This window comes from Bufo gargarizans, chromosome 1 (genome assembly GCF_014858855.1).
Source record: "Bufo gargarizans isolate SCDJY-AF-19 chromosome 1, ASM1485885v1, whole genome shotgun sequence".
Classification (NCBI taxonomy): domain Eukaryota; kingdom Metazoa; phylum Chordata; class Amphibia; order Anura; family Bufonidae; genus Bufo; species Bufo gargarizans.
The window spans coordinates 428255182-428279283 of NC_058080.1; the positions used below are offsets into that span (position 1 = coordinate 428255182).

Genomic DNA, 24102 nt, shown 5'->3' on the forward strand with positions numbered 1-24102 from the left:
TCTGGGGTATGGGAAATAGACAGTACACTGTGAGCAGGCTAAATCCCATGCCTGAAGAGGACTACACCAGCAGGAAACCTCTCTGTATATAGCACATAGAAAAGGTCCATCTGGGGTATGGGAAATAGACAGTACACTGTGAGCAGGCTAAACTCCATACCTGAAGAGGACTACACCAGCAGGAAACCTCTCTGTATATAACACATAGAAAAGGTCTGTCTGGTGTATGTGAAATAGACATTACATTGTGAGCAGACTAAACTCAATGTCTGAAGAGGACTACACCAGCAGGAAAACCTCTCTGTATATAACATAGAAAAGGTCTGTCTGGTTTATGGAAAATAGACCGTACACTGTGAGCAGGCTAAACTCTATACCTGAAGAGGACCTCACCGGAAAACCTCTCTGTATATAACACATAGAAAAGGTCTGTCTGGTGTATGTGAAATAGACAGTACACTGTGAGCAGGCTAAACTCTATACCTGAAGAGGACCTCACCGGAAAACCTCTCTGTATATAACACATAGAAAAGGTCTATCTGGGGTATGTGAAATAGACAGTACACTATGAGCAGGCTAAACTCCATACCTGAAGAGGACCTCAGCAGCAGGAAACCTCTCTGTATATAACACATAGAAAAGGTCCGTCTGGGGTATGTGAAATAGACAGTACACTATGAGCAGGCTAAACTCCAGGCCTGAAGAGGACCTCAGCAGCAGGAAACCTCTCTGTATATAGCACATAGAAAAGGTCCGTCTGGGGTATGTGAAATAGACAGTACACTATGAGCAGGCTAAACTCCAGGCCTGAAGAAGACCTCACCAGCAGGAAAACCTCTCTGTATATAGCACATAGAAAAGGTCCGTCTGGGGTATGTGAAATAGACAGTACACTATGAGCAGGCTAAACTCCATACCTGAAGAGGACCTCAGCAGCAGGAAAACCTCTCTGTATATAGCACATAGAAAAGGTCCGTCTGGGGTATGTGAAATAGACAGTACACTATGAGCAGGCTAAACTCCATACCTGAAGAAGACCTCAGCAGCAGGAAACCTCTCTGTATATAACACATAGAAAAGGTCCGTCTGGGGTATGTGAAATAGACATTACACTATGAGCAGGCTAAACTCCATACCTGAAGAGGACCTCAGCAGCAGGAAACCTCTCTGTATATAACACATAGAAAAGGTCCGTCTGGGGTATGGGAAATAGACAGTACACTGTGAGCAGGCTAAACTCCATGTCTGAAGAGGACCTCAGCAGCAGGAAAACCTCTCTGTATATAGCACATAGAAAAGGTCCGTCTGGGGTATGTGAAATAGACAGTACACTATGAGCAGGCCAAACTCCAGGCCTGAAGACCTCAGCAGCAGGAAACCTCTCTGTATATAACACATAGAAAAGGTCCATCTGGGGTATGGGAAATAGACAGTACACTATGAGCAGGCTAAACTCCATACCTGAAGAGGACCTCACCAGCAGGAAACCTCTCTGTATATAGCACATAGAAAAGGTCCATCTGGGGTATGGGAAATAGACAGTACACTGTGAGCAGGCTAAACTCCATGTCTGAAGAGGACCTCACCAGCAGGAAACCCTCTCTGTATATAGCACATAGAAAAGGTCCGTCTGGGGTATGTGAAATAGACAGTACACTAAGAGCAGGCTAAACTCCAGGCCTGAAGAGGACCTCACCAGCAGGAAACCTCTCTGTATATAACACATAGAAAATGTCCGTCTGGGGTATGGGAAATAGACAGTACACTATGAGCAGGCTAAACTCCATGTCTGAAGAGGACCTCACCAGCAGGAAACCTCTCTGTATATAACACATAGAAAAGGTCAGTTTGGGGTATGGATCCCATTAGTGAAGAGGACCTCCATCATGTGTATGATGGGGCAACATCTTGAACTTTCCTTTCACAATGATAACGGTAAAATCACAGGTTATCGACAAAGTCTTGCAATCTGAATGTATAGTTTGGTGCGAACAGTTCACTGATAACTCTTGACAAATTTGTTTATTTTTGGCTACTTTTACATTAGCGTTTTCAATTCCGCTATTGAGATACATCATAGGATCTCAATGGCAGAGGAAAACGCTTCAGTTTTGTCCCCATTCATTGTCAATGGGGACAAAACTGACCAAAACAGTCACCAGAATGCATTCCGTTCGGTTTGGTTGCGCTCCCATCGCGGACAAAATAACTCTGCAAGCAGCGTTTTTCTGTCTGCGATTTGGTATGGAGTATAACGGATCCGTCCTGACACACAATGTAAGTCAATGTGGACGGATCCGTTTTCTCTGATTTTCAATGGTGTTCATGACGGATCACCATGACATAATACAACCAGATCCATTCATGACGGATACATGCGGTTGCATTATTGTAACGCAAGCGTTTTTGCAGATCCATGACGGATCCGCAAAAAAACGCTAGTGTGAAAGTAGCCTTTCTCGTACACTGTACAACTTTTCAGTCGCTGTTAAATGCAGAAATTTGGCAGTAAATAGAGGCTTATCTGGAGTATCGTCTGAGCCCAAATCCTGTTATCACAGGACTCAGGGGGTGAGGTGCGTCCATGATACGGATTCATGTTTTATGGTGATATTAAACCGTTGTAAGGCTTAAAATACAGATACAAACCTGATTTTCTACCACTCATCTGTTTCACTTTATTGGGCAAAATTTGTTGTAACTGATCCCATACCACAAAGGGTTAAGCAGGTCCTTACAGACTATTGTGAATCAGCTAAACCCCATCATAGTTCCGGACCTGACCACCAGGGGGCTGAGAGGTCCGTACCGTGCCTGGAGTTCAGACACCTAGCGCTCTAGCCACTAGTCATCACCGACTTACAGCTAGAGTCACGTGTCCTCTCGCGAGAATTCAGTACATACCGTCGCCTGCCGTTGGCTGAGTGTTCACACGTGATCTAGTTGCTAGGAGACCAGGGGACTAGGAGAAGCGGAGGGCTGCAGGGTGAGTGCTGTTCGGCTGTCTATGTGCTGGGAATATATCCTTTCTCCTCCCGCACCTGGGGTGAGCTCTGGCATGGTGGCATGATGGCGTGCCTCAGGTGCGGTGTGGACATTCTACCACAGTGCCAGGCTTAGTTCTGCAAAGCGGGCTGTACCTGGCAGGACTAGAGAACCACGCCCCTTTTACTGACCACCGGAAATGGGGTTTGTGTCAGTAACATGACAGAATGTCACTGCAGCATCCTGGCTACTTGCCATAACACAACCCCTTTGCAGTCCTATAATATGTCATAAGAGGGGCTTTCTGAGACCAGAAATCCTCTTTCATAAGACCAGGTAGAGTGCAGGGGTTAAAACTAGTGTTGAGCGAACTTGTGTTTTAAGTTCGGCGTCTAAAGTTCGAGTTCAGGTTATCGAAGTATCCCGTTATGGATTCTAAATTCCGTTCTGGTCCATGGTAGCGGAATCCATAACGGGATACTTCGATAACCCCAACCCGAACTTTAGACGCCAAACTTAAAACAGAAGTTCGCTCAACACTACTGGTGGCATCTCCGCTTGCTGTGATACAGGCTGCCACTCTGGTGTGGTAACCGTCATACAGATGCTGGAGATTCTCCTGTGGTATGTCTTTCCAAGCTCTAGCAACTTGGACCTGCAGTACATGGGACATGCACTGCCCCGTCCAGTCCTAGACATTCTCTATGGGGGAGAGATCTGGTGTTCCAGCTGCCCATGGGGTCTACTGGATACCCTGAAGAATTCATGTAGTGTGGGCAGGCGAGAGACTAGTGTCAGCTGAACCTGAGGTTTGGTTGGCAGGTGTCAAGGATTTTAGTATGTCCATTCCACTCTCACATGAGATAAGCCGGCATCATAGGAGCTCCATAGTGCTCGTCTTCCAGTTGAGAAGGTTGCGGCCAACTTCTATTGCCGAAATAGTGTAGCGTGCTACAACACCCACGCCACCAAAAAAAAAACTTGTAACCAAACAGAACCATTACAAGGGAAGACAGAATAGATTAGATGCATATTATCTGTCCTGCATCCTGTAAGACCAAAACCCATGACTTTGACAGTCTATGATGTGTCAAACCACCAACAAGTCAATGATGATTTGAAACATGTTGGCCAAAGGGAGATGGAAAACATAATTTTGTTTTCAATCATTTTGGAAAGTCATACTGCAGAAAAAGTGAGAATCTAACACAACAGAAATGCATAGTGACCCCAGTAGGTGGATAAATCCGTCAGTAACTGAATGGTTTATGTAATATAATTTGGTTTCTCGTCAGAAGGATTTTAAAATATCCGTTACAAGCTTCTATCTTGTGGCATGTCATAGTGTCAGTTGCCAGAAGATGCAAGAAAAATGAAAAAAGAAAGCCGAGCGCTCCATAGGACAGTATATCCATAGATGTATTATTGGTCACCTCGAAGAGTAATGCACAGGCACAACACTCAGCAGCAGAATGATAGGTCGCTAAAAGTCCATCTGCAAGGATAAAGCCAATGGAAGGAGAAAAAGAGAACCTCATGGGGCTGTGCTTCAGGTCGCTAAAAGTCCATCTGCAAAGGATAAAGCCAATAGAAGGAGAAAAGGAGAACCTCATGGGGCTGGGCTCCAGGTCGCTAAAAGTCCATCTGCAAGGATAAAGCCAATGGAAGGAGAAAAGGAGAACCTCATGGGGCTGGGCTCCAGGTCGCTTAAAGTCCATCTGCAAGGATAAAGCCAATGGAAGGAGAAAAGGAGAACCTCATGGGGCTGTGCTCCAGGTCGCTTAAAGTCCATCTGCAAGGATAAAGCCAATGGAAGGAGAAAAGGAGAACCTCATGGGGCTGGGCTCCAGCTCGCTTAAAGTCCATCTGCAAGGATAAAGCCAATGGAAGGAGAAAAGGAGAACCTCATGGGGCTGTGCTCCAGGTCGCTAAAAGTCCATCTGCAAGGATAAAGCCAATGGAAGGAGAAAAGGAGGACCTCATGGGACTGGACTCCAGGTCGCTAAAAGTCCATCTGCAAGGATAAAGCCAATAGAAGGAGAACCTCATGGGGCTGGGCTCCATGGTCGCTAAAAGTCCATCTGCAAGGATAAAGCCAATAGAAGGAGAACCACATGGGGCTGGGCTCCATGGTCGCTAAAAGTCCATCTGCAAGGATAAAGCCAATAGAAGGAGAACCTCATGGGGCTGGGCTCCAAGGAAGTAGAAGTTGCTTTACTGTTTTTCAGGGTATCCCCCCTTTTTCAGAGAGTGATAACATATTATCACTTTCTGAAGAAGGTTTTGATCCCCTAATATGTGTTACCTGGAGAGTTAATAAAAGATCCAGCAGTGAGGTGGAGCAGTGGTCACACGTGCTCCCTTCAGAGTTAGTAGGACTGTCCGAATAGGCCATGAAGTGCACCCAGGCTGCAGTGCTCTGTGGAGGTGCCGCTTTCTATAAATCTCAGAGACCTCATTGTACGTGAAGCTGAATTGGCCTATTGTGTAGAAGGTTGCTTGAGGTCTCCTGTGATGTAAATGTCTGAGAGACATTTTTTAGTAAATTGGACAGGGTCTGAATTCAGAAACTCATTGTGGGAGATTCCTCACTTGTGTAAAGTAGAACTGGCTTAGTTGTCCATAGCAGATTCCACCTTTCATTTTTCAGAGTTCCTTTGGAAAATGAAAGGATCAATGTGACTAGTTTTCCTTTACACCAGTTTTGATAAATAACCCCCATAGTATCCTAAAAACATGCTGGGGGTTTTTCTATAAAATTCAAGGAAACGTTCAATTAATTGCCGTAATTGTATTTATTCCTAACCTTATTTTCTATCTCTGTTTCCATCTATATATTCTTTCCACAGAACAACTAGTTAATATGGCAAGTAACCAGAGGCCTCCATCAGCACGTCCTATTTCACGGGCAGGCATAGGTTCCCTTCCGAACAGACCTCCAAGTGGAATTCGGGTTCCACCCACAGCAAGTAGGCTTGCAACATCAGTGAGTACATACTGTCCTTTTTAACTAAGGTTACTTTCACATTAGCGTTTTTTGTGGATCCGTCATGGATCTGCAAAAACGCTTCCGTTACAATAATACAACCGCATGCATCTGTCATGAACGGATCCGGTTGTATTATGTCTTATATAGCCAAGATGGATCCATCATGAACACCATTGAAAATCAGTGGGGGGGCGGATCCATTTTCTATTGTGTCTGAGAAAATGGATCTGGCCCTATTGATTTACATTGTGTGTCAGGACGGATCCGTCTTGCTCCGCACCACATCGCAGACAGAAAAACGCTGCTTGCATCATTTTTCTGTCCGCGATGGGAACGCGACCAAATGGAACGGAATGCATTTTGGAGCATTCCGTTTAGTTCAGTTTTGTCCTCATTGACAATGAATGGAGACAAAACTGAAGCGTTTTCCTCTGCCATTGAGATCCTATGACTGATCTCAATAGCGGAATGGAAAATGCTAGTGTGAAAGTAGCCTAAGTATATACTAACTAAGTACAGTATAGAAATAAATGAGTTAAAAAGACATTGGTCCATGAACTCCTTGTCTTCTCAGACTTGAAGAGGCCGGGCTTATCTAAAGGGGCACACAGTGTGCTCCCTGTTAAGGGAAGATATTCTGCTCAGCACTTCCCCCTCCATCGCACTGCCAATTTCACCGTTTCCACTGCACTCATGTGACCACTGGGACTGGATGCGGAATCTTCAGCTAGGGTCCTGACGGGATGTGTTCCTGAGTCTTCCTGTTCCGCTGTGTTTGCAGCATGCAACTAAACAGGACCTGAGCAGAGAAGTCCACATCTAGTCCTGGCGGCCATGTGAGCACAGAAGCTTGACAGGTGGGTGAGTACTGAGCAGACCATCTTTCCTCCAGTGGTCAGCACACAGGAGGATTTTCACCAAAGCCTGAAGAACCCCTTTAAAGGGAGTTTTCAGAAATTCTTCTGTTTAAAGTTATGAATCACAGCTTGAAATAGGGTCATACCCACCTGCTCCCTGACGCCCCAGCTCGACCATCTTCCTGTCCCCAGCTTGTTGACTTCTGGCTGGGTTACAAACATGGTCACGTACGCCACTGCAGTCAAGGACTGGCTTCAGCATTGACATGTCACTATTCCAGAATGCAGAACCTTACTTGTGCAGTTTCTTCCCCTTTATACATTAAAGGAGGTGTCACCTATAATTTTTTTTGCCAGTTAAATTCAGATAGTATCATATCCTTTTTTTGTAATCTGCTTTTTTCTTTAATTCTATTTTCTGGACATGATTATGGGTAGAGATGAGCGAACTTCTGTTTTAAGTTTGGCGTCTAAAGTTCGGGTTTGGATTAGCGGAGAATCCCGATCTGGAACCGGATATGGATTCCGACTTCCGTTGTGGTCCGTGGTAGCGGAATCAATAATGGCCGATTATTGATTCCGCTACCACGGACCACAACGGAAGTCGGAATCCATATCCGGTTCCAGATCGGGATTCTCCGCTAATCCAAACCCGAACTTTAGACGCCGAACTTAAAACAGAAGTTCGCTCATCTCTAATTATGGGGTGGCCATCTTGCCTGACGTGTTAAAGAGGTATTCCCATCACAGACAATAGGGGCATATCGCTAGGATATGCCCCCATTGTCTGAGAGGTGCGGGTCCCACCTCTGGGACCCGCACCTACAACGAGAACGGAGCGGGGAGATCTGTGGCTGAAGGACACCGGATTTCCCAGGGTCCGTCCACCACCAAGCGCTGTCCCCTAAAAGTGAATAGGAGTGCACCGCATACTGCCCCTGCTCCCATTCATTTCTATGGGGCAGACAGAAATATCCTAGCGATGTGCATATGCTAGCGACGGTCAGGGATTGCTGATGGACTGTAGTGTCCTGGAATCACTTAAGAAATTTTTAGTTATTATTGTAGATCCTCTTCCTATTGTGGGACACTCCTCCACCCCCCATTTATACTCTGTCTATAGCTGGGTTTTACGTTATGAGCAGATTGATATATCGTTTTATGGGAAAAGATTCAATAAAACGTCCTGCTCATTTTGGGCTTGGATGGTCCTAAGGGGTCATCCAAGCCCAAGGCTGTCAGTCACTGATAGGACCGGCTCTGTCACTTCTAAGCCCAGAATGAGCAGGAATTTAAATGGGTAAAATGGAAGTTAGATTGAAACTTTTTCCACAAAATGACATATGAATCTGCTCAGCTCGGACATCATGTTCAGCGTGACAGGTTCCCTTTAACCTCCGTGTGATCGGGTCAGAACCATAATACTTTATCCATATGGTGCTGTGTCTCTCAAACTGTTTGATAAAATGTTTTTATGAGAAATATAAATTCTTATTCTCTCCCTGCAGATGCCACCTGGTACTGCCAGACCAGGGACACGTGGTGGGCCTCCTGCAGCGGGCGGCGTTCTCTCAGCTCAAATAAAAGTAGCCGACCGACCGGTCACCCAGCAGGGCCTTAGTGGAATGAAAACTGGAATGAAAGGTAAAAACCACAGATGAATTCCCAAAAATATAGAAGCAGATTCTTTTTGTTTATAGCCGAGTAGGGTTAAAGGGGTTTTCCACTTCTCAGGATAGGACATTAATATGATATCGGTGGGGTCCCACTCCCAGCAACCCGCCGATCAGCTGTTTGAAGAAGCAGCAGCACTCTGGTGAGCACTGCTGCCTCCTTGGAGGTTGGGGTGGGTTCACATCACGCTTTATGTCTCCGTATACGTCAGAAAAAATAAAAACATAATCGCAGCACACCATGTTCTTGTATCCTGCACAGTGCGGTACAAAAGTGTACTTTTTTAATATTTTTTTTACAATGGAACTCAATGGTGAATGGATGCCACTGTATGAGATCAGTCTGAGGCATCCGTTTTTGTATACGTTAAACGGATGGAACAAACGTGATGTGAATCCACCCTTACCAAGCACAGCGCAGCACATCGTATAGCGTCATTCACTTCAATAGGAATGCGCTGGAAGTGCATCATGTTGAAGAATGAACGTGACGTCACTGGCCTAGGAAGAGGCCTTGGTGCCCACCACCAGAGTGCTGCAGCCTTTTCAAACAACCGACCTGCTGGGAGTCGGACCCCCTTCAATCAGATATCCTGAAGATAGGCCATCGGTATAGAAGTCCTGGAAAACCATTTTAGTAGGAATGAATTGTTTGACAGATGAAATGCTTGGTTTTAAAAAACACAATTATAACGTTGGAAATGCTAAAAAGAAACCGAAGCATGGAGGTGTAAAGTTTATGTTATTTGACATTACTTTTTTAGGTCCCCAAAGGCAGATCATGGACAAGTCTTACTTTCTTGGGCTCCTTAGGTACGTTAAAGATCTTAGCCTCGTTGTTAACTCATTGTTTTCCTTCATAAAGGTAGGTAATGTTAGTTCTGAGTTTACATGTCAGTATCCGTCATAGATCTGGATAATTGTTCTTTCAGGCCCCATATATCCAAATGAGTTCTTACTTGATTGCAATTTAAAGTATACTTTTATTCAGACGATATAAGGGAGCAAACCAATCCACTTCTGTGGAGAGTATAATGCAAGGTGGTCCATGTGACAATAATCTGACATTTTGGTCCAGAACATGGACTTGGCCACAAAGAGAGAGAGCAGAGGAGGTATCCAACATGATATGGTCCAGTCCACTGTTCTTCAGGGCCATTCCACATTAGATACCTCTTCTGCTCTCTCTGTGACTAAGGTACGTGTTCTGGACTGAAATGTCACATTATTGTCACAGCGACCTCCTTGCATTATACTCTGCATAGAGGTGGCTTGATTTGCTCCTTTATATCTTTTAAATACAGTTATACCTTTTAATTGCATCATACCTCAGGAGTGTGCAATGGTTTGCCTACAATCTTGTGATTTACCCATTCCACGGGCACCCCACTCTGTGGACGGAGAGTACATCCTTTACTTTACATTGTCCTTACTTGATTGAGTATCCCTGCTATATATATTACTAAACGAATCAGGCCAATATGAATCCATTCTGACAGTGCATACTTTCCATGGGGTTGGATGAGGTCATAGTTGTTATGGTATTTTTCATTTATTGGACATTTCCACCTTATTACATACACTGTTACAGATCTAGAAGGGATTATTGCTTTTCAGTAAAACAGTCGTCTGGGCTTTGGTTCACGTTTATTAAGTGGTTTGGATTTATTTTCATTGTACGACTAAATAAATGTAATTAAATGTGTTATCCCATGAATAATGTAAATCAGACATCATATAGTACATGACAACCTCTTTCTAACAAAGCTAGAACTAGTCCTGTACCTCACATGGACCCAGAGATCTCCTCATTCATTGCTCTACTAGATTTATATCAAACTGGCAGCTCACGGGGCGTGTCTTTTCTGCTGCAGATCAGGAGGTGTGTCCATGCTCTCCCTATCATAGTTCAGGAGGCGTGCCCATGCTCTCCCAATCACAGCTCAGGAAGCGTGTCTTGGCTCTCCCCATCACAGCTCAGGAGGTATGCCCATGCTCTCCCCATCACAGCTCAGGAAGCGTGTCTTAACTCTCCCCATCACAGCTCAGGAGGTATGCCCATGCTCTCCCCATCACAGTTCAGGAGGCATGCCCATGCTCTCCCCATCACAGCTCAGGAGGTGTGCCCATGCTCTCCCCATCACAGCTCAGGAGGTGTGCCCATGCTCTCCCCATCACAGCTGAGGAGATGTGTCCATGTTCTCCCCATCACAGCTCAGGAGGCATGTCCATGCTCTACCTATCACAGCTCAGGAGGCATGTCCATGCTCTACCCATCACAGCTCAGGAGGTGTGTCCGTGTTCTCCCCATCACAGCTCAGGAGGTGTCCCCATTCTCTCCCTATCACAGCTCAGGAGGTGTGCCCATGATCTCCCCATCACAGCTCAGGAGGCATGTCCATGCTCTACCTATCGCAGCTCAGGAGGTGTGTCCATGCTCTCCCCATCACAGCTCAGGAGGTGTGTCCATGCTCTCCCCATCACAGCTCAGGAGGTGTGTCCATGCTCTCCCCATCACAGCTCAGGAGGTGTGTCCATGCTCTCCCCATCACAGCTCAGGAGGTGTGTCCATGCTCTCCCCATCACAGCTCAGGAGGCGTGCCCATGCTCTCCCCATCACAGCTCAGGAGGCGTGCCCATGCTCTCCCCATCACAGCTCAGGAGGTGTGTCCATGCTCTCCCCATCACAGCTCAGGAGGTGTCCCCATTCTCTCCCCATCACAGCTCAGGAGGCATGTCCATGCTCTACCTATCGCAGCTCAGGAGGTGTCCCCATTCTCTCCCCATCACAGCTCAGGAGGTGTGCCCATGATCTCCCCATCACAGCTCAGGAGGCATGTCCATGCTCTACCTATCGCAGCTCAGGAGGTGTGTCCATGCTCTCCCCATCACAGCTCAGGAGGCAGTTGACAGATGAAACTGAGCATGTGTGGCCATCTCAGTGAGCAGGACAAAGAAATAAGAAATTAAGTGGCACTATACAGATAGATTTTATTGAATAACTCAGTGGCTATACAACATTTTTTATTACATGCAATTACAAATTCAGATCCAGGTGATGTTTTGAAAACTGTAGAATATTTTTCGTGGGACAGCCCCTTTAAATTGTTCAACGTATATTAATTTATTTTACCTTTAGGGGCAAACTCAGTGAACTTACTGCAGAAATGACAAAACTGAAAAAAGAGATTGATACATATAATCAGGAGAACTCTGTGTATCTGTCCTACGAGAAAAGGTAAGTCATGTCTTGACCTGTAGGTTTTGGGGGGAATGAAAATATTCTAACAAAGATAAAGTCCGAAAGTTGTGAGCAGCACAGCAGAAAACTTTGTAAAAGGGTGTGGAGGTGATCCAGCTTCTAAAAAGAGAAGAATTCCACGGCACTTCCAAGGAGTAAATTAAATAAAGTGTGTTTTAATCACCAGACAGCAACATTTCAGTCCTCTTAGGGTTCATTCACACATCAGTGTGTGTTTTGCGGATCCGCAAAACACGGACAGCGGCAATGTGCGTTCCGCATTTTGCAGACCGCACATTGCCAGCACTAAGAGAATATGCCTATTCTTGTCCGCTATTGCGGACAAGAATAGGACATGTTCTATTTTTTTCAGGATTGGAATTGCGGACCCGGAAGTGTGGGACCTGGAAGAAATGTATGGGTCCGCAATTCCATTCCGCAAAATGTGGAATGGAATTGCGGATGTGTGAATGGACCCTTACTGGGACTTTTCTCAAGCAGTGACATAGTACATGGGTGCTCAGTGCATTTAAATAGGATTGACAATGTGATTCATTCATTAACATAATTATATATAAAATTATCAAAATAAACATGATTATTAATAAAGGGGATAAATTCATAGAGTGTACATGATTATAAATCATCAAAGATCATCATAATTATTGTTGGAAAAGTGAACAAAATATATCCCTGTGTCCCTTTAGTTCATACAAATGCATAATTCATGATTATATAAACTCAACCCATTGTAGTGCACAGGTGCAGATTAAAAACTATTTGATAAAAAAAACGATCATGTAAACACTTAGCCAGCATGGATCCCGGCACAACAGGTGGTTCTCAGCGTGATACTTAGTGAACTGCACATACATAGCATGCACATCCGCTTCCGTTACTGACATGGAATGCATCCTTGGAGCGCACACGTGACTTTTGGAGCCCGGTCACGTGATCGGGTTATCGCGGCAAGCGTTGTGAACCACGAGCTGTACCATAGTAGTGGAGAGAGTATGGAGTATATAATCAAGTAATTAATGTTTGGCAAAATCCAATTCTAAGGATCAAATATAGAGATATTCTGAATGCTAAATGTGATGTCAGTTTCCAACATGCAAAGTTTGGATTTAGGTAACCACTGCTACATTATGTATGTTACAACATAGCATCACTTTCACTAAACACAATGGAGGAGATTCATCAGATTCCACCTTTTTTGTTTTTCAAAGGAGCTCTGAAAAATGGAATCTGATGGGTTGCTATGGGCAACTAAGCCAGTTCTACTTTACACCAGTTTTGATAAATTACCCCCCCCCCCCCCTCCCCCCAAAAAAAGCCTCTACAGTATGAAATTGCTTTTAGGGCGCTATTACTCATTGTGGCTGCATTGTATGCAGTTTCTATGCAAATTTAGCATGGTTTTGTGCTGAAGTTTTTGGTCACACAGCTCACTACCATACTATAGCAGCAGCATGTAATAGTACCGATGCCATGCAGTCTAAAATGCATAATGAAACCACGTAAATTTGCTGTTCGATTGTTGGCCTTGCAACACAACTTCTGCATGTAATGGGACCCTAAGTGATGAGAACCTGCGAGATATTGACATTGATTACAGTGAAGAATGCACTGTATACCTATTAGTATATTACATTGATTCATTGTTTTAGTTCAGGTTTTTCAACACTCATCTGTGTATATAGGAAAGAAAAAAACATCAGGACTTATCAATATACAATGTATTCGTTAAAGGGAACCTGTCACCGGGATTTTGTGTATAGAGCTGAGGACATTGGCCGCTAGCGCATCCGCATTACCCAGTCCCCATAGCTCTGTGTGCTTTTATTGTGTAAAAAAAACGACAGTTGTCAGTCATTTTCAGGTCTCTCCAGGGATGTTCGACTGGGTTCAAGTCAGAACTCAGGCTGGGCCACTTAAGGACATTCAGAGCTGTCCCTAAGCCACTTCTGTGTTGTCTTGGCTGCATGTTTAGGGTCATTGTCTTGTTGTAAGGTAAATCTTCAGCACACTCCAAGGTCCACAGCACACTGGATCAGGTTTTTATTAGGAATATCTCTGTACGTTGCTTCATACATCTTTTCTTCAACCCTGACCAGTCTCCCTGTCTTAGCCACTGAAAAACACCTCCACAGCATCATGCTGCCACTACCATGCTTCACTGTAGGGGTGATATTGAGCAGTGCCTGTTTTTCTCCAGACATGACACTTAGAATTGAGGCCAAAAAGTTCAATCTTGGTTTGATCATGCCGGAGAATCTTATTTCTCACAGTTTGAGAGTCCTTTAGGTGCTTTTTGCACTCCAGTCAGGGTTTCAGGCATCTTCTGAGTGGAGGCTTCTTTCTGGCCACTCTGCCAAAATTGCCAGATTGATGGAGTGCTGCAGTGATGGTTGACCTTCTGGCACATAGGATCTTTGGAGCTCAGCCCAAGTAATCATTGGGTTCTTGGTTACCTCTTTTAACAAGGCCCTTCTCCCACTTAGTTTGGTGGAGGAGGAGATCTCTAGTAAGTGTCCTGGTTGTTCCAAACTTCGTCCATATAAGAATTTTGGAGGCCACTGTTTTCATGGGAACTTTCAGTGGAGCAGACATTTTTTGTACCCTTCTCCAGATCTGTGCTTACACACAAGCATGTCTCTGAGATCTACAGGCAGGTCTTCCCTGCTCATGGCTTGTTTATTTCTAATAATATACATTGTCAGCTATGAGACCTTCTAAAGACGGGGGTGCGTCTCTCCAAATTCTGTCCAATCAAGTGAAGAGTCTGAGGACTTTCCAGATGTACTGTGCATTTATAAAAGATGCCTGAAAGTTGTGTTTAAACAGCTATGTGTGGACTCACCCTACTTCTCTTGTAGCTGACGACAACTGCTTCTCAAGACAGCCTTCGAAAATAGCAGTACAGTAATTTGTCACAGTTTTTACTGCAAATAGTTTTGATGTGTTTTCTAACAGGTGAAACTGAAAATATGTAGCCACAAATGTTGTGCTAATTTGTGGTGGCATATGAGTTTTCTGAAAAATGTCCACAACCTGTTGGGTGTAGAAAATAATAAACTCTTAAATGTGTTCTCAGTAGTTGCTCCTGGACGCTACCCTTTGCATCTGTAATACCTGGTCCATGTGATCTCATGTCACCTAACAGCCACAGACGGTCTGTTTTTATAGAAAACGTCACAGTGGCTTTCTTTTATTAAAGGATGTAGCCATATAATGTGATGCCACATGGACCGGACATCACAATGCTACCAGAGCACCATGAGCAACTGAGGCCTGCGAGAGGGAACAGGATTTTACGTATCCCCGTCTTTCATATTTCTGCTCTTTGTTGTATACAGATTGAAAAGAAACTGTCAATATTTTCTTCTATTCTTTCCTCAGAGCTGAGGTTCTCGCTCATGAAATTAAGGAACAGCAGGGGCAGCTCGCTGACTACAATATGGTATGCATTACGTTTTTATATTTTCTAATCAAGTCAGTGACAATTTGACACGGATACATGTGTTTAGGGGGTGTAAAAAGGCCACCAGAGGAGTCCAGTGTAAGTCTCTGTTAGGACATACCTTAGGTATGCCCTAACACAGCGGTCCCCAACTGCCGGGCCGCGGCCCAGGACCGGGCCCGAAGTGCACATCAGAGTGGCCAGAGTCAGTGGAGAAGGAGTGAGGGACGGAGGGAATCCCTCCCTCCCATGACGCAGCCTCCGCAGAGCCCAATAAAATGAGCTGGCACTGACGGTGCCCGCACCACTGCCACCAATGAATGTGTGGCTAATATTAAAGTAGGAGGAGGGACGGGGGAGGGTTTACCGCAGCGCCATTTCAGCTAGTGTGCTCGGCGAACGGCAGCAGTGGCAGCCTCCTCCTCCTCCTCCTGAGTCTTTTGTTCTCCAGTCCCCAGCCATTAGTGCTCTAAAAAGCAGCCGGCGCGGTACCTAGCCACACCCCGTCCCACACACTATTATTAATCTGAGGTACATGGTGGTATTACATTAGTACCCCCATGTACCTCACATTAAAAGTAAGTGGCCCCAAGCACCTCATTAAATAATTGGGTTAACCATTAATGTGAGGTAGACATGATGAGGTTACTTACTATTAATGTGAGGCACATGCCGGTCCAAATTGATAAAACAATGTGCCTCAAATTAACAGCAAGTTACTCCAGCATGTACCTGATGCCATTAACCCTATCGTTATATAGTATTATATGTTTTAATATGCACCTTGTGTTTTATGTGCGTGAATCGGTCAGCGCCGACCAGCACCCCCTAAGCCCCACCCACCCCAGAACCCCACCTGGTCCCTAGGAAAATTGTTTTGCATGAAACTGGTCCTTGGTGCAAAAAAGGTTGGGGACCACTGGTCTAACAGATGCCTTTGTGTTTTGTAATGTCATTTTTTATTGATTAAAAAGTGTTTAATAGTAAGAAATATACACAAACTTGTAATGGCATATATAATAAAGTTATTTTGTCACTTACAGTAGATGACAAATTGCAAAACAACAATAAAAGGAAATACTTTGGCAGAATTGTATTTTTCATGCATTTGCCATTCGTATAAATGAGACATTTACGTAAAAATCGTTCCAAAAAGCAAGATCCTAAACAGCCATGTTGACATAGAAATGAGAAAATTCGGGCTGATAAGCTTTGAGGCAGAAAAGAAAAAAAATCACGTGCTATTATAGCAATACATTTATATAGCTTTTGTTATATTTTAAGGCTTCAAAAAATGAAAAACTTTTAATATAATAAAACAAACTTTTTATATTTACATTTACTGAGCTGTGTCACGGCCCCATCTAGCTGATATTTGCTTTTTTGTGATATTGTTTTGGGTTTTGTCAGACTTTTTGATCCCGTTTTATTCAATTTTTTTGGGAGAGGGAAAGCAAAGTGACTAATAAGTGGACATTTGGGCTTTTTTTTTTTTTTTTTCCATTACCGCTTTCACCGTGTGAAATAAATACTTCTTTATTTTGAAAATTTGGGCAGTTTCAGAATCAGCTATACCAAAGCTGCATATATATATATATATATATATATATATATATTATTTTTTTTTTAAACAATTTTTTTTCTTTTTTTATGTAAAATTGGGAAAAGGGTGATGATTTGAATTTTTACATATTTTTTATATATCTTAATTTTTTTTATTTTCACTCCCATTAGTGGGCTCAAAAGTGTGATTGTTAGATTGCTTCTACAGTAGATAGCACAGATTTTTCTATAATACAAATTCATGGCATATCCAGGTTCTGGTTTATGTTCGATGTTTTAAATCTTGATATTGAGACAGAGGTTGTTCTGCTAGGACTACCCTGTTACTTAATTATAATCAATTGTATAAACTATACCAGTTTATAGTCGAGGTGAAAACGTAAAAAAGTGATAATTTTATCTTGTTGGCGATGGTAAGTCTTTCATTTCTTTTTCAGTTGGTAGACAAGCTGAATACTAACACAGACATGGAAGAAGTACTAAATGACTATAACATGGTAAGTGTTCCCAGTTTACTATGGATTATATATTGTTGGGGCTTTATCTGTTTCTTATTTTTTCACACTAGAGTTTATCCTTTTCTCAAGTTTGATGCATCTGTTTAATTGGCTTTTGGATGCAGTTTTTGAAGCCAAAACCAGGAGTGGATTTAAAAAGAGGTGAAAACTCATCATGTCTTCTGTTTACTATTCATGCCTGGCTTTGGCTTCACAAACTACACCCAAAAAACCTAAGCATGGCAGCCCAGCCTTAAAGGGGTTGGCCACTTTCTGGTTACTGCTGACCAACGTGTTTGTAAGATGATTATACGGCACTTACTATAATAGTGTCTGTTGAAATTCTGTGCCATTTTCTATTTTTTCTAAGGTATATGCCCCCTGGCTTGCCAAGTCTTTTGTGCTGTCCACAAAATGGCTGCTGAAGGAGGGTCATGTGACCCTCCATGTGATGTCTCCTTCATTCAAACACACCACACCTGTCATCTGTACTTGCACTTTTGGGAGTTTAGTGCAAGTGTGGTGTGTTAGAATGGCGGAAGCTAAGGCTTCTTTCACACTGGCGTTTTGGCTTTCCGTTTGTGAGATCCGTTCAGCGCTCTCACAAGCGGTCCAACCCGGATCAGTTTGCATTCTAATGCATTCTGAATGGAAACGGATCCGCTCAGAATGCATCAGTTCAGTCTCCATTCCGCTTTGGAGACGGACACCAAAACGCTGCTTGCAGTGTTTTGGTGTCTGGCTCAGTTTCATCAGACGAACGGATCCGTCCTGGCACACATTGTAAGTCAATGGGGATGGATCAGTTTTCACTGACACAATCTGGCACAATTGAAAATGGATCCGTCCTCCATTGACTTTCATTGGGGTTCAAGACAGATCCGTCTTGGCTATGTTAAAGATAATACAAACGGATCCGTTCTGAACGGATCCGTCTGTGCAGATCCATGACAGATCCACACCAAACGCGAGTGTGAAAGTAGCCTTAGTGATGTCTGGTCACATGACCCTTCATCAGCAGCCATTTTGTGGACCGGACCTCCCTGTGGACAGCATAAAAGACAACATACCTCATGAAATATAAGAAATGGCAACAAAGGCTGTATTAGGAAGTGCCATACAGTCATCTTATAAATAGATTGGACAAGAGTAGTCAGATAATGACCCCTTTAAAGATGAAAGAGTGTAATGTATGAAGTTAGTTGGTGTACTTTGTGGCAAATTGATCAAACTGTGCATGTTGTTTGGATAATTTTTTTAAAACTTTTATTAATCAAAATCATCACTTTCAATCATAATAAAAAAAGAAGCAAATATCCTCAAAACAAGTTCCAGTGATAAATCTGGAGTGAACCTCATTGACATAGCTAACCATGCCCTCCCCCCCTTCCACTTTTAAAAACTGGAGCAAGTGGTGTAAAATGCAAAAAGTCAAACAAAATTGTGCAAATGACCTAAAATGTCTAACAAAGTGATGTAAAGTTTTTATAGAGGGGTATTTTTTGCTGTTCTAGCTAAAAGCACAGAATGATCGGGAGGCCCAGAGCATAGATGTCATTTTCACTGAGAGACAAGCGTAAGTAGAGACAATTTGTATGTGAACACTGATTTAAAGGGGTGTTATAGTTTTACCTGTTCTGTGTTATATTTTCGGATCCTGAACAGCCCCCTTAAAAGGGGTTGTCCCATCTGGGACACTGATGATGTATCACCAGGATATGCCGTCAATGTCAGGTTCAGATCCCACATAGAGGATCTGGTCCAGTCTAGAGAACGGGGCCCCCACAGTGAAGGAGATCACCGTGCAGGCCCTCCATTCATTGCTATAAAAGTTCTTAAAATAGCCTATTTTTGGAACTCCCATAGAGGTGAGCGGAGGGTAGCCATGCATTCGCAGCGGTCCCATTGTGAAGATAGGTATGGGTCCTGCACCTATCTGACATTGATGGCATATCCTAGTGCTGTTCCATCAGTGTCCCTGATGGGAGTACTCCTTTAACTTGACGTGAGCAGATAATTGTAAAATGCATTCAAAATACTGTTAAACAACTTGTGAAGTGAATATCAATTTTAAATGTCAAGTCCTGGCCTGGGATCCGTCAGTTCTACCGCTGTGAAAGTGATTGTACTGTCTCACAAGGTGCTGTTTAAGTTGTCTCATTTCAGTAAGTTGCATTTATTATGTAGAGAAAGCTAATACAAGCCACTTACTAATATATAGTTATTATCCATATTGCCTCCCTTGCTGGCTGGAATTATTTTTCCATCACATTATACACTGCTCGTTTCCATGGTTACAGACCACCCTGCAATCCATCAGTGCTGTTCGGGCTTGCACACTATAAGAAAAAACTTTGGCCTCTCTGGTGGCCGGGACCGTGGGAGCGCGCATAGGCTGGTGCTTTTTCCTATATTGTGCAAGCACGACCACCACTGATGGATCGCAGGGTGGTCAGTAACCATGGAAACGAGCAGTGTATAATGTAAAAATGAATCCAGACTGAAAAGGAAGCAATGTGGACAATCACAATACATTAGTAAGTGCCTGGTATTAACTTTCTCTACATGATAAATGCCATTTACTGAAGTGAGACAATGCCTTTAATGAGGTCCATGCCTGGATGTTGAGTGCAGTTGTGAAACATGGTATTCAAAAATTGGTGCGCAAGAAAAAGATGGAGACATGGGGCAAGCATTATTTGTAAAAAATCTAGTATAATGTGAAAAAGATACGTATAAAACCACCCCCAGACTGCCGTGTCTTGGCTGTGTAGTAAATCTTTCTTTTCATACACTGCTATTGTAATAATTATTGTAGAAGGTACTCCATATTACAACGGATAAGGAACACTGTACAGTATTACAGCAGTTATTTCCCAGATGAAACATTTGTACAGTTTGTACATTATTGTAATTAATGGGGGTCCGGACAATCCGCTCAGAACGTGTCAGAAAAGGTGTAGCCAAGAACCTCCCTGTCCATTCACTGTATAAACATTTATATTAGTCCAGAATGTGTATTTAGTCTGTTCATAATATACCTTTCTCATCCGTATCATTGGGGGACACAGGCTTGACCTTGGGTATAGCTGTTGCCACTAGGAGGCGGACACTAAGCACAAAAGTGTGAGCTCCTCCCTTCAGCTATACCCTTCCTACAGGGAGTAAGCTAAAACAGTTTTAGCTTAGTGTCCGTAGGAGGCAGACCTCCATGCTTTTTTTTTTTTTTTTTTTTTTTTTTTTTCTTCTTCTTTGGGTTGGAGGCAGCTCCAGCTACCTGCGTTCCCACCAGGGGGTCCCCAAGACCGCTGCTCGTTCCCGCTCTCCAGAAGACACGGAGGACTAGAGGTTCCTAAAGCCTCTGCATCCTGCCAGCCTTCGGGTCACCACAGCCGCCCACGACAAGTCCCCTCAGTTTCCGGTGTAGCAGCCCTCCCAAAGGGGCCGCACACCGAAGGTAGTGACCCGGCTGGAACTAGGGGGGCAGAACACGCCAGACGAGTAAGTATTCCTGGCTCCAACCCCCATCTGCCCCTTCTCAGGTTACTTGCTATGGATGTTGCATGGCGGCTCTTCTCTGGGCTTGCCAAACTTCTTTCTGTCGCAGACCCCATGTAGACAATATCATTGCAGTAGTTATAGAAACCTTACAGGTTGGGGACACTACACCCTCATCTGCCGGGTCTATTTTTTCCTTTAGGCCATCCCGTCGATCGCCAAAAGTTTTCCCCAACCACCCGGAGTTTGATTCCTCCCTTTTCAAGGAATGAAACTTCCCTGAGTCGTCTTATATCCATTTTCAGAGGATTTGGCAAAGAAGTGGCCCTCCTCTCCTGTTGTTGACCCTCCGGTATCCCGCCTGGCTAAGAATACCACCTTGCCTATGGCGGATGGGGCTTCCTTCTCGGACCCCAGGGATAAGAAATTGGAATATTTTGCCAAATCTGACTTTGAAGTAGCTGGCACTGCCCTACGCCGGGTTTTTGCCTCTACATGGGTCAGCAAGGCTATGACTGAGTGGGCAAACAAGCTACATCAGGGTCTCTCCTCGGAGGAACTTTCAGATATTGCAGTGCAACTTTCCTACGCCAGCTCTTACATCTGTGAGGCCTCTCTGGACATGGATAGGCTTTTGACCCGCTCTTCTGCCCTTTAGGTGGCTATTCACCGTACCCTGTGGCTATCTTGCTGGGCGGCGGATAATGCTTCTAAACGGGCCTTGACATCCCTCCTCTTTGCAGGTAACAGGCTTTTTGGCAATTATCTCTGATGCTACAGGGGGTAAAAGCACGCATTTGCCGCAGAGTAGGACTCACTTCAACAGGTCTAAAAAGCGCAGACCTCTTTTTCAGCCCTTTCGGATTTCTTCCAACCCGAAGCGGCCAGTCGACAAATCTTCCCCAGAGCAGAAGCGCAAGCAATCTTTCAAGCCTCGCCCTCTCTGGTGTCCCCGCCAGCAGGGCTCCAAGCCCTCCTCTACATGACGTGTGGTCTCTGGCACCCCCCAGTCAAGTTGGAGGTCGTCTTCATCTGTTCCAGCATGTCTGGCTAGCTCACATCTCAGATGCCTGGGAAGTCCCCACATCCACCCCTTTTTTTCGTTTGTCTTCCCTGACCTCTCCCTTTGCCGCCTATTCCTTTTTTCAGGCTATTCTCACCCTTCTGCGGCAAGGAGTGATTGTTCCGGTTCCACTTCAAGATCGTTTTCGCGGATTCTACTCCAATCTATTTGTGGTCCCCAAAAAGGAGGGTACGGTCCGTCCCATCCTAGACCTCAAAGCCTTCAACCGCTTCCTTCGGCTCCGACGTTTTCGGATGGAGTCCCTGCGATCGGTCATCACCTCCATGGACCCGGGGGAGTACCTGAAAGTCCTACTTTAGTTGGTGCGAACGCCACCAGTTGTCTCCCATTCGGTTCTCATTACCGCGACTCTTGTCTTTCCTGCAGTCGGGCATGGAGTGGGGCTGGCTCTCAGTTCCCTCAAAGGGCAAGTTTCGGCCCTTTCCATTCTTTTTCAGCAGAATTTGGCTTCACTTTCTGCGGGGGATGGTGCACGCAGCACCCCCTTACCGACCTCCGTTGAATCCTTGGGATCTTAATCTGGTGCTCAGTCCTCTCCGTTTGAGCCTTTGCAGTAGGCGTCCCTTCGCTTTCTGTCCTACAAGGTGGCCTTTTTGGTGGCAGTCACTTCCATCCGTAGGGTGTCGAAACTAGCGGCTCTTTCTTGTCGGTTGCCCTTCCTTATCCTCCATCAGGACAAGGTAGTCCTTCGCCCGGTCCAGTCCTTCCTTCTGAAGGTTGTGTCGGCATTCCATCTCAATGAAGAGATCATTCTCCCTTCCTTTTGTCCTGCTCCGTCTCATCCTTGTGAGAAGTTGCTCCACACTCTGGATTTGGTTCGGGGCATTCGCATCTATCTGTCTCAGACGTCCTCTTTTCGACGGACGGATTCATTATTCATAATACCAGAGGGACCGAGACGAGGGCTGGCTGCGTCCAAAGTTTCCATTTCCCGATTGATTTATTTGGCCATTGTGGAAGTGTACAGCATCGGTGAACTCACATTTTTGTGCTTAGTGTCGCCTCCTAGTGGCATCAGCTATACCCAAGGTGAAGCCTGTGCCCCCCAATGAACGGAAGAGAAAACAGATTTTACGGGGCAAGTACAAAAATCTAGTTTTTAATCAGAAATAGACTCTCTTTTAATACGGTCACTCCCCTGCCCCTTCTGCTGGATTGTGGGGGAAAGTTAGCGGTATTTGCTGTTAGCACATTTCTGAGCGAGTAGGCGGTAGCAGTTCACAGGACAAAGAGCCCACTGCACCCTATACAGCATACGCATCTCCTACCCTGTCTATACAAGTTCATAATGGAAGCATACTGGTGCTGATAAAAACATATTAAGTATGAAAATATTAAAAAGTGTCAGCAGAGAGGCTTTAATTATGTAACGATGGTGATTATGGCAGGTCTCTAAAATGAAGTATTATGCATTTCCATTGTACAAGGAGAAATCTCCTTCATTTTAGAGGGGTTGTAGGCACTGAAGAACGACACCAGAGGAAATCCATACCTAAGACAGCTACCATTATCTAGATGCAAGATAACTTCACCTATGTAATTAAAAGATTGACTTCATACATTATTCATAGTCCTTGAAAGAGAAAAACCTGTCTTTTAAGAGTTAAGCTTAACTCGCGGTCATATCATGTTCCTCTATAACTCGCCGTTATATCATGTTCCTCTATGTACTTGTCTTCTATAAATCCATCTTCTTCTGGCACAAAAGAATGTGTTTGCTCAAAGACCACAATGTCGTCCTGGTTTTTGTCATTGGTGCCCATATTGAAGTCTACATTGAACTCCTCCTCGAACATGTAAGGTTCTTCTTCTTTTAGACGCTGATGATGGTAGCTGAGGATGAAGTCATACCATCGTGGGAACTTGACTGCAATTAATATCAGCAATGAAGTAACAAGCCCGACAATAAGGACACCAACCAGAAATCTCCAGCTATTTCCTGTTGATGGAAAAATGTTAAAGATCTGACTATCATGTCACACAACACAAATGAGTCCCTAAGGCTACTTTCACACTTGCGGCAGAGGAATCCGGCAGGCAGTTGCCGGATCCGGCAAAACGTATTCCACCTGATTGCATTTTAAGACAGATCAGGATCCTGATCCGTCTTAATAATGCATTGCAAGAACGGGTCCGTTTGTCATACAGACAAACGGATGAGTTTCGACTTATTTATTTTTTCCACATTTTTAACGGGCTGCGCATGCACAGACTGGAAGGACAGATCCGGCATTCCGGTATTTTGAATGCCG

The 24102-nt window shown here is 44.3% G+C and overlaps 1 protein-coding gene across 1 annotated transcript in view; it reads left to right on the forward strand.

Moving 5' to 3' along the window:
- The first annotated feature begins 2953 nt into the window (after positions 1 to 2953).
- The window catches only part of IFT74 (intraflagellar transport 74), a 114444-nt gene continuing 93295 nt past the window's right edge, over positions 2954 to 24102 (forward strand). The window contains exons 1-8 of the mRNA XM_044271818.1: positions 2954 to 2986; positions 5835 to 5971; positions 8340 to 8475; positions 9269 to 9317; positions 11644 to 11742; positions 15148 to 15208; positions 17209 to 17268; positions 18783 to 18844. Of these exons, the coding sequence (XP_044127753.1) occupies positions 5849 to 5971; positions 8340 to 8475; positions 9269 to 9317; positions 11644 to 11742; positions 15148 to 15208; positions 17209 to 17268; positions 18783 to 18844 (590 nt within the window). The 5' untranslated portion in view covers positions 2954 to 2986; positions 5835 to 5848. The remainder of the gene's footprint in view (positions 2987 to 5834; positions 5972 to 8339; positions 8476 to 9268; positions 9318 to 11643; positions 11743 to 15147; positions 15209 to 17208; positions 17269 to 18782; positions 18845 to 24102) is intronic.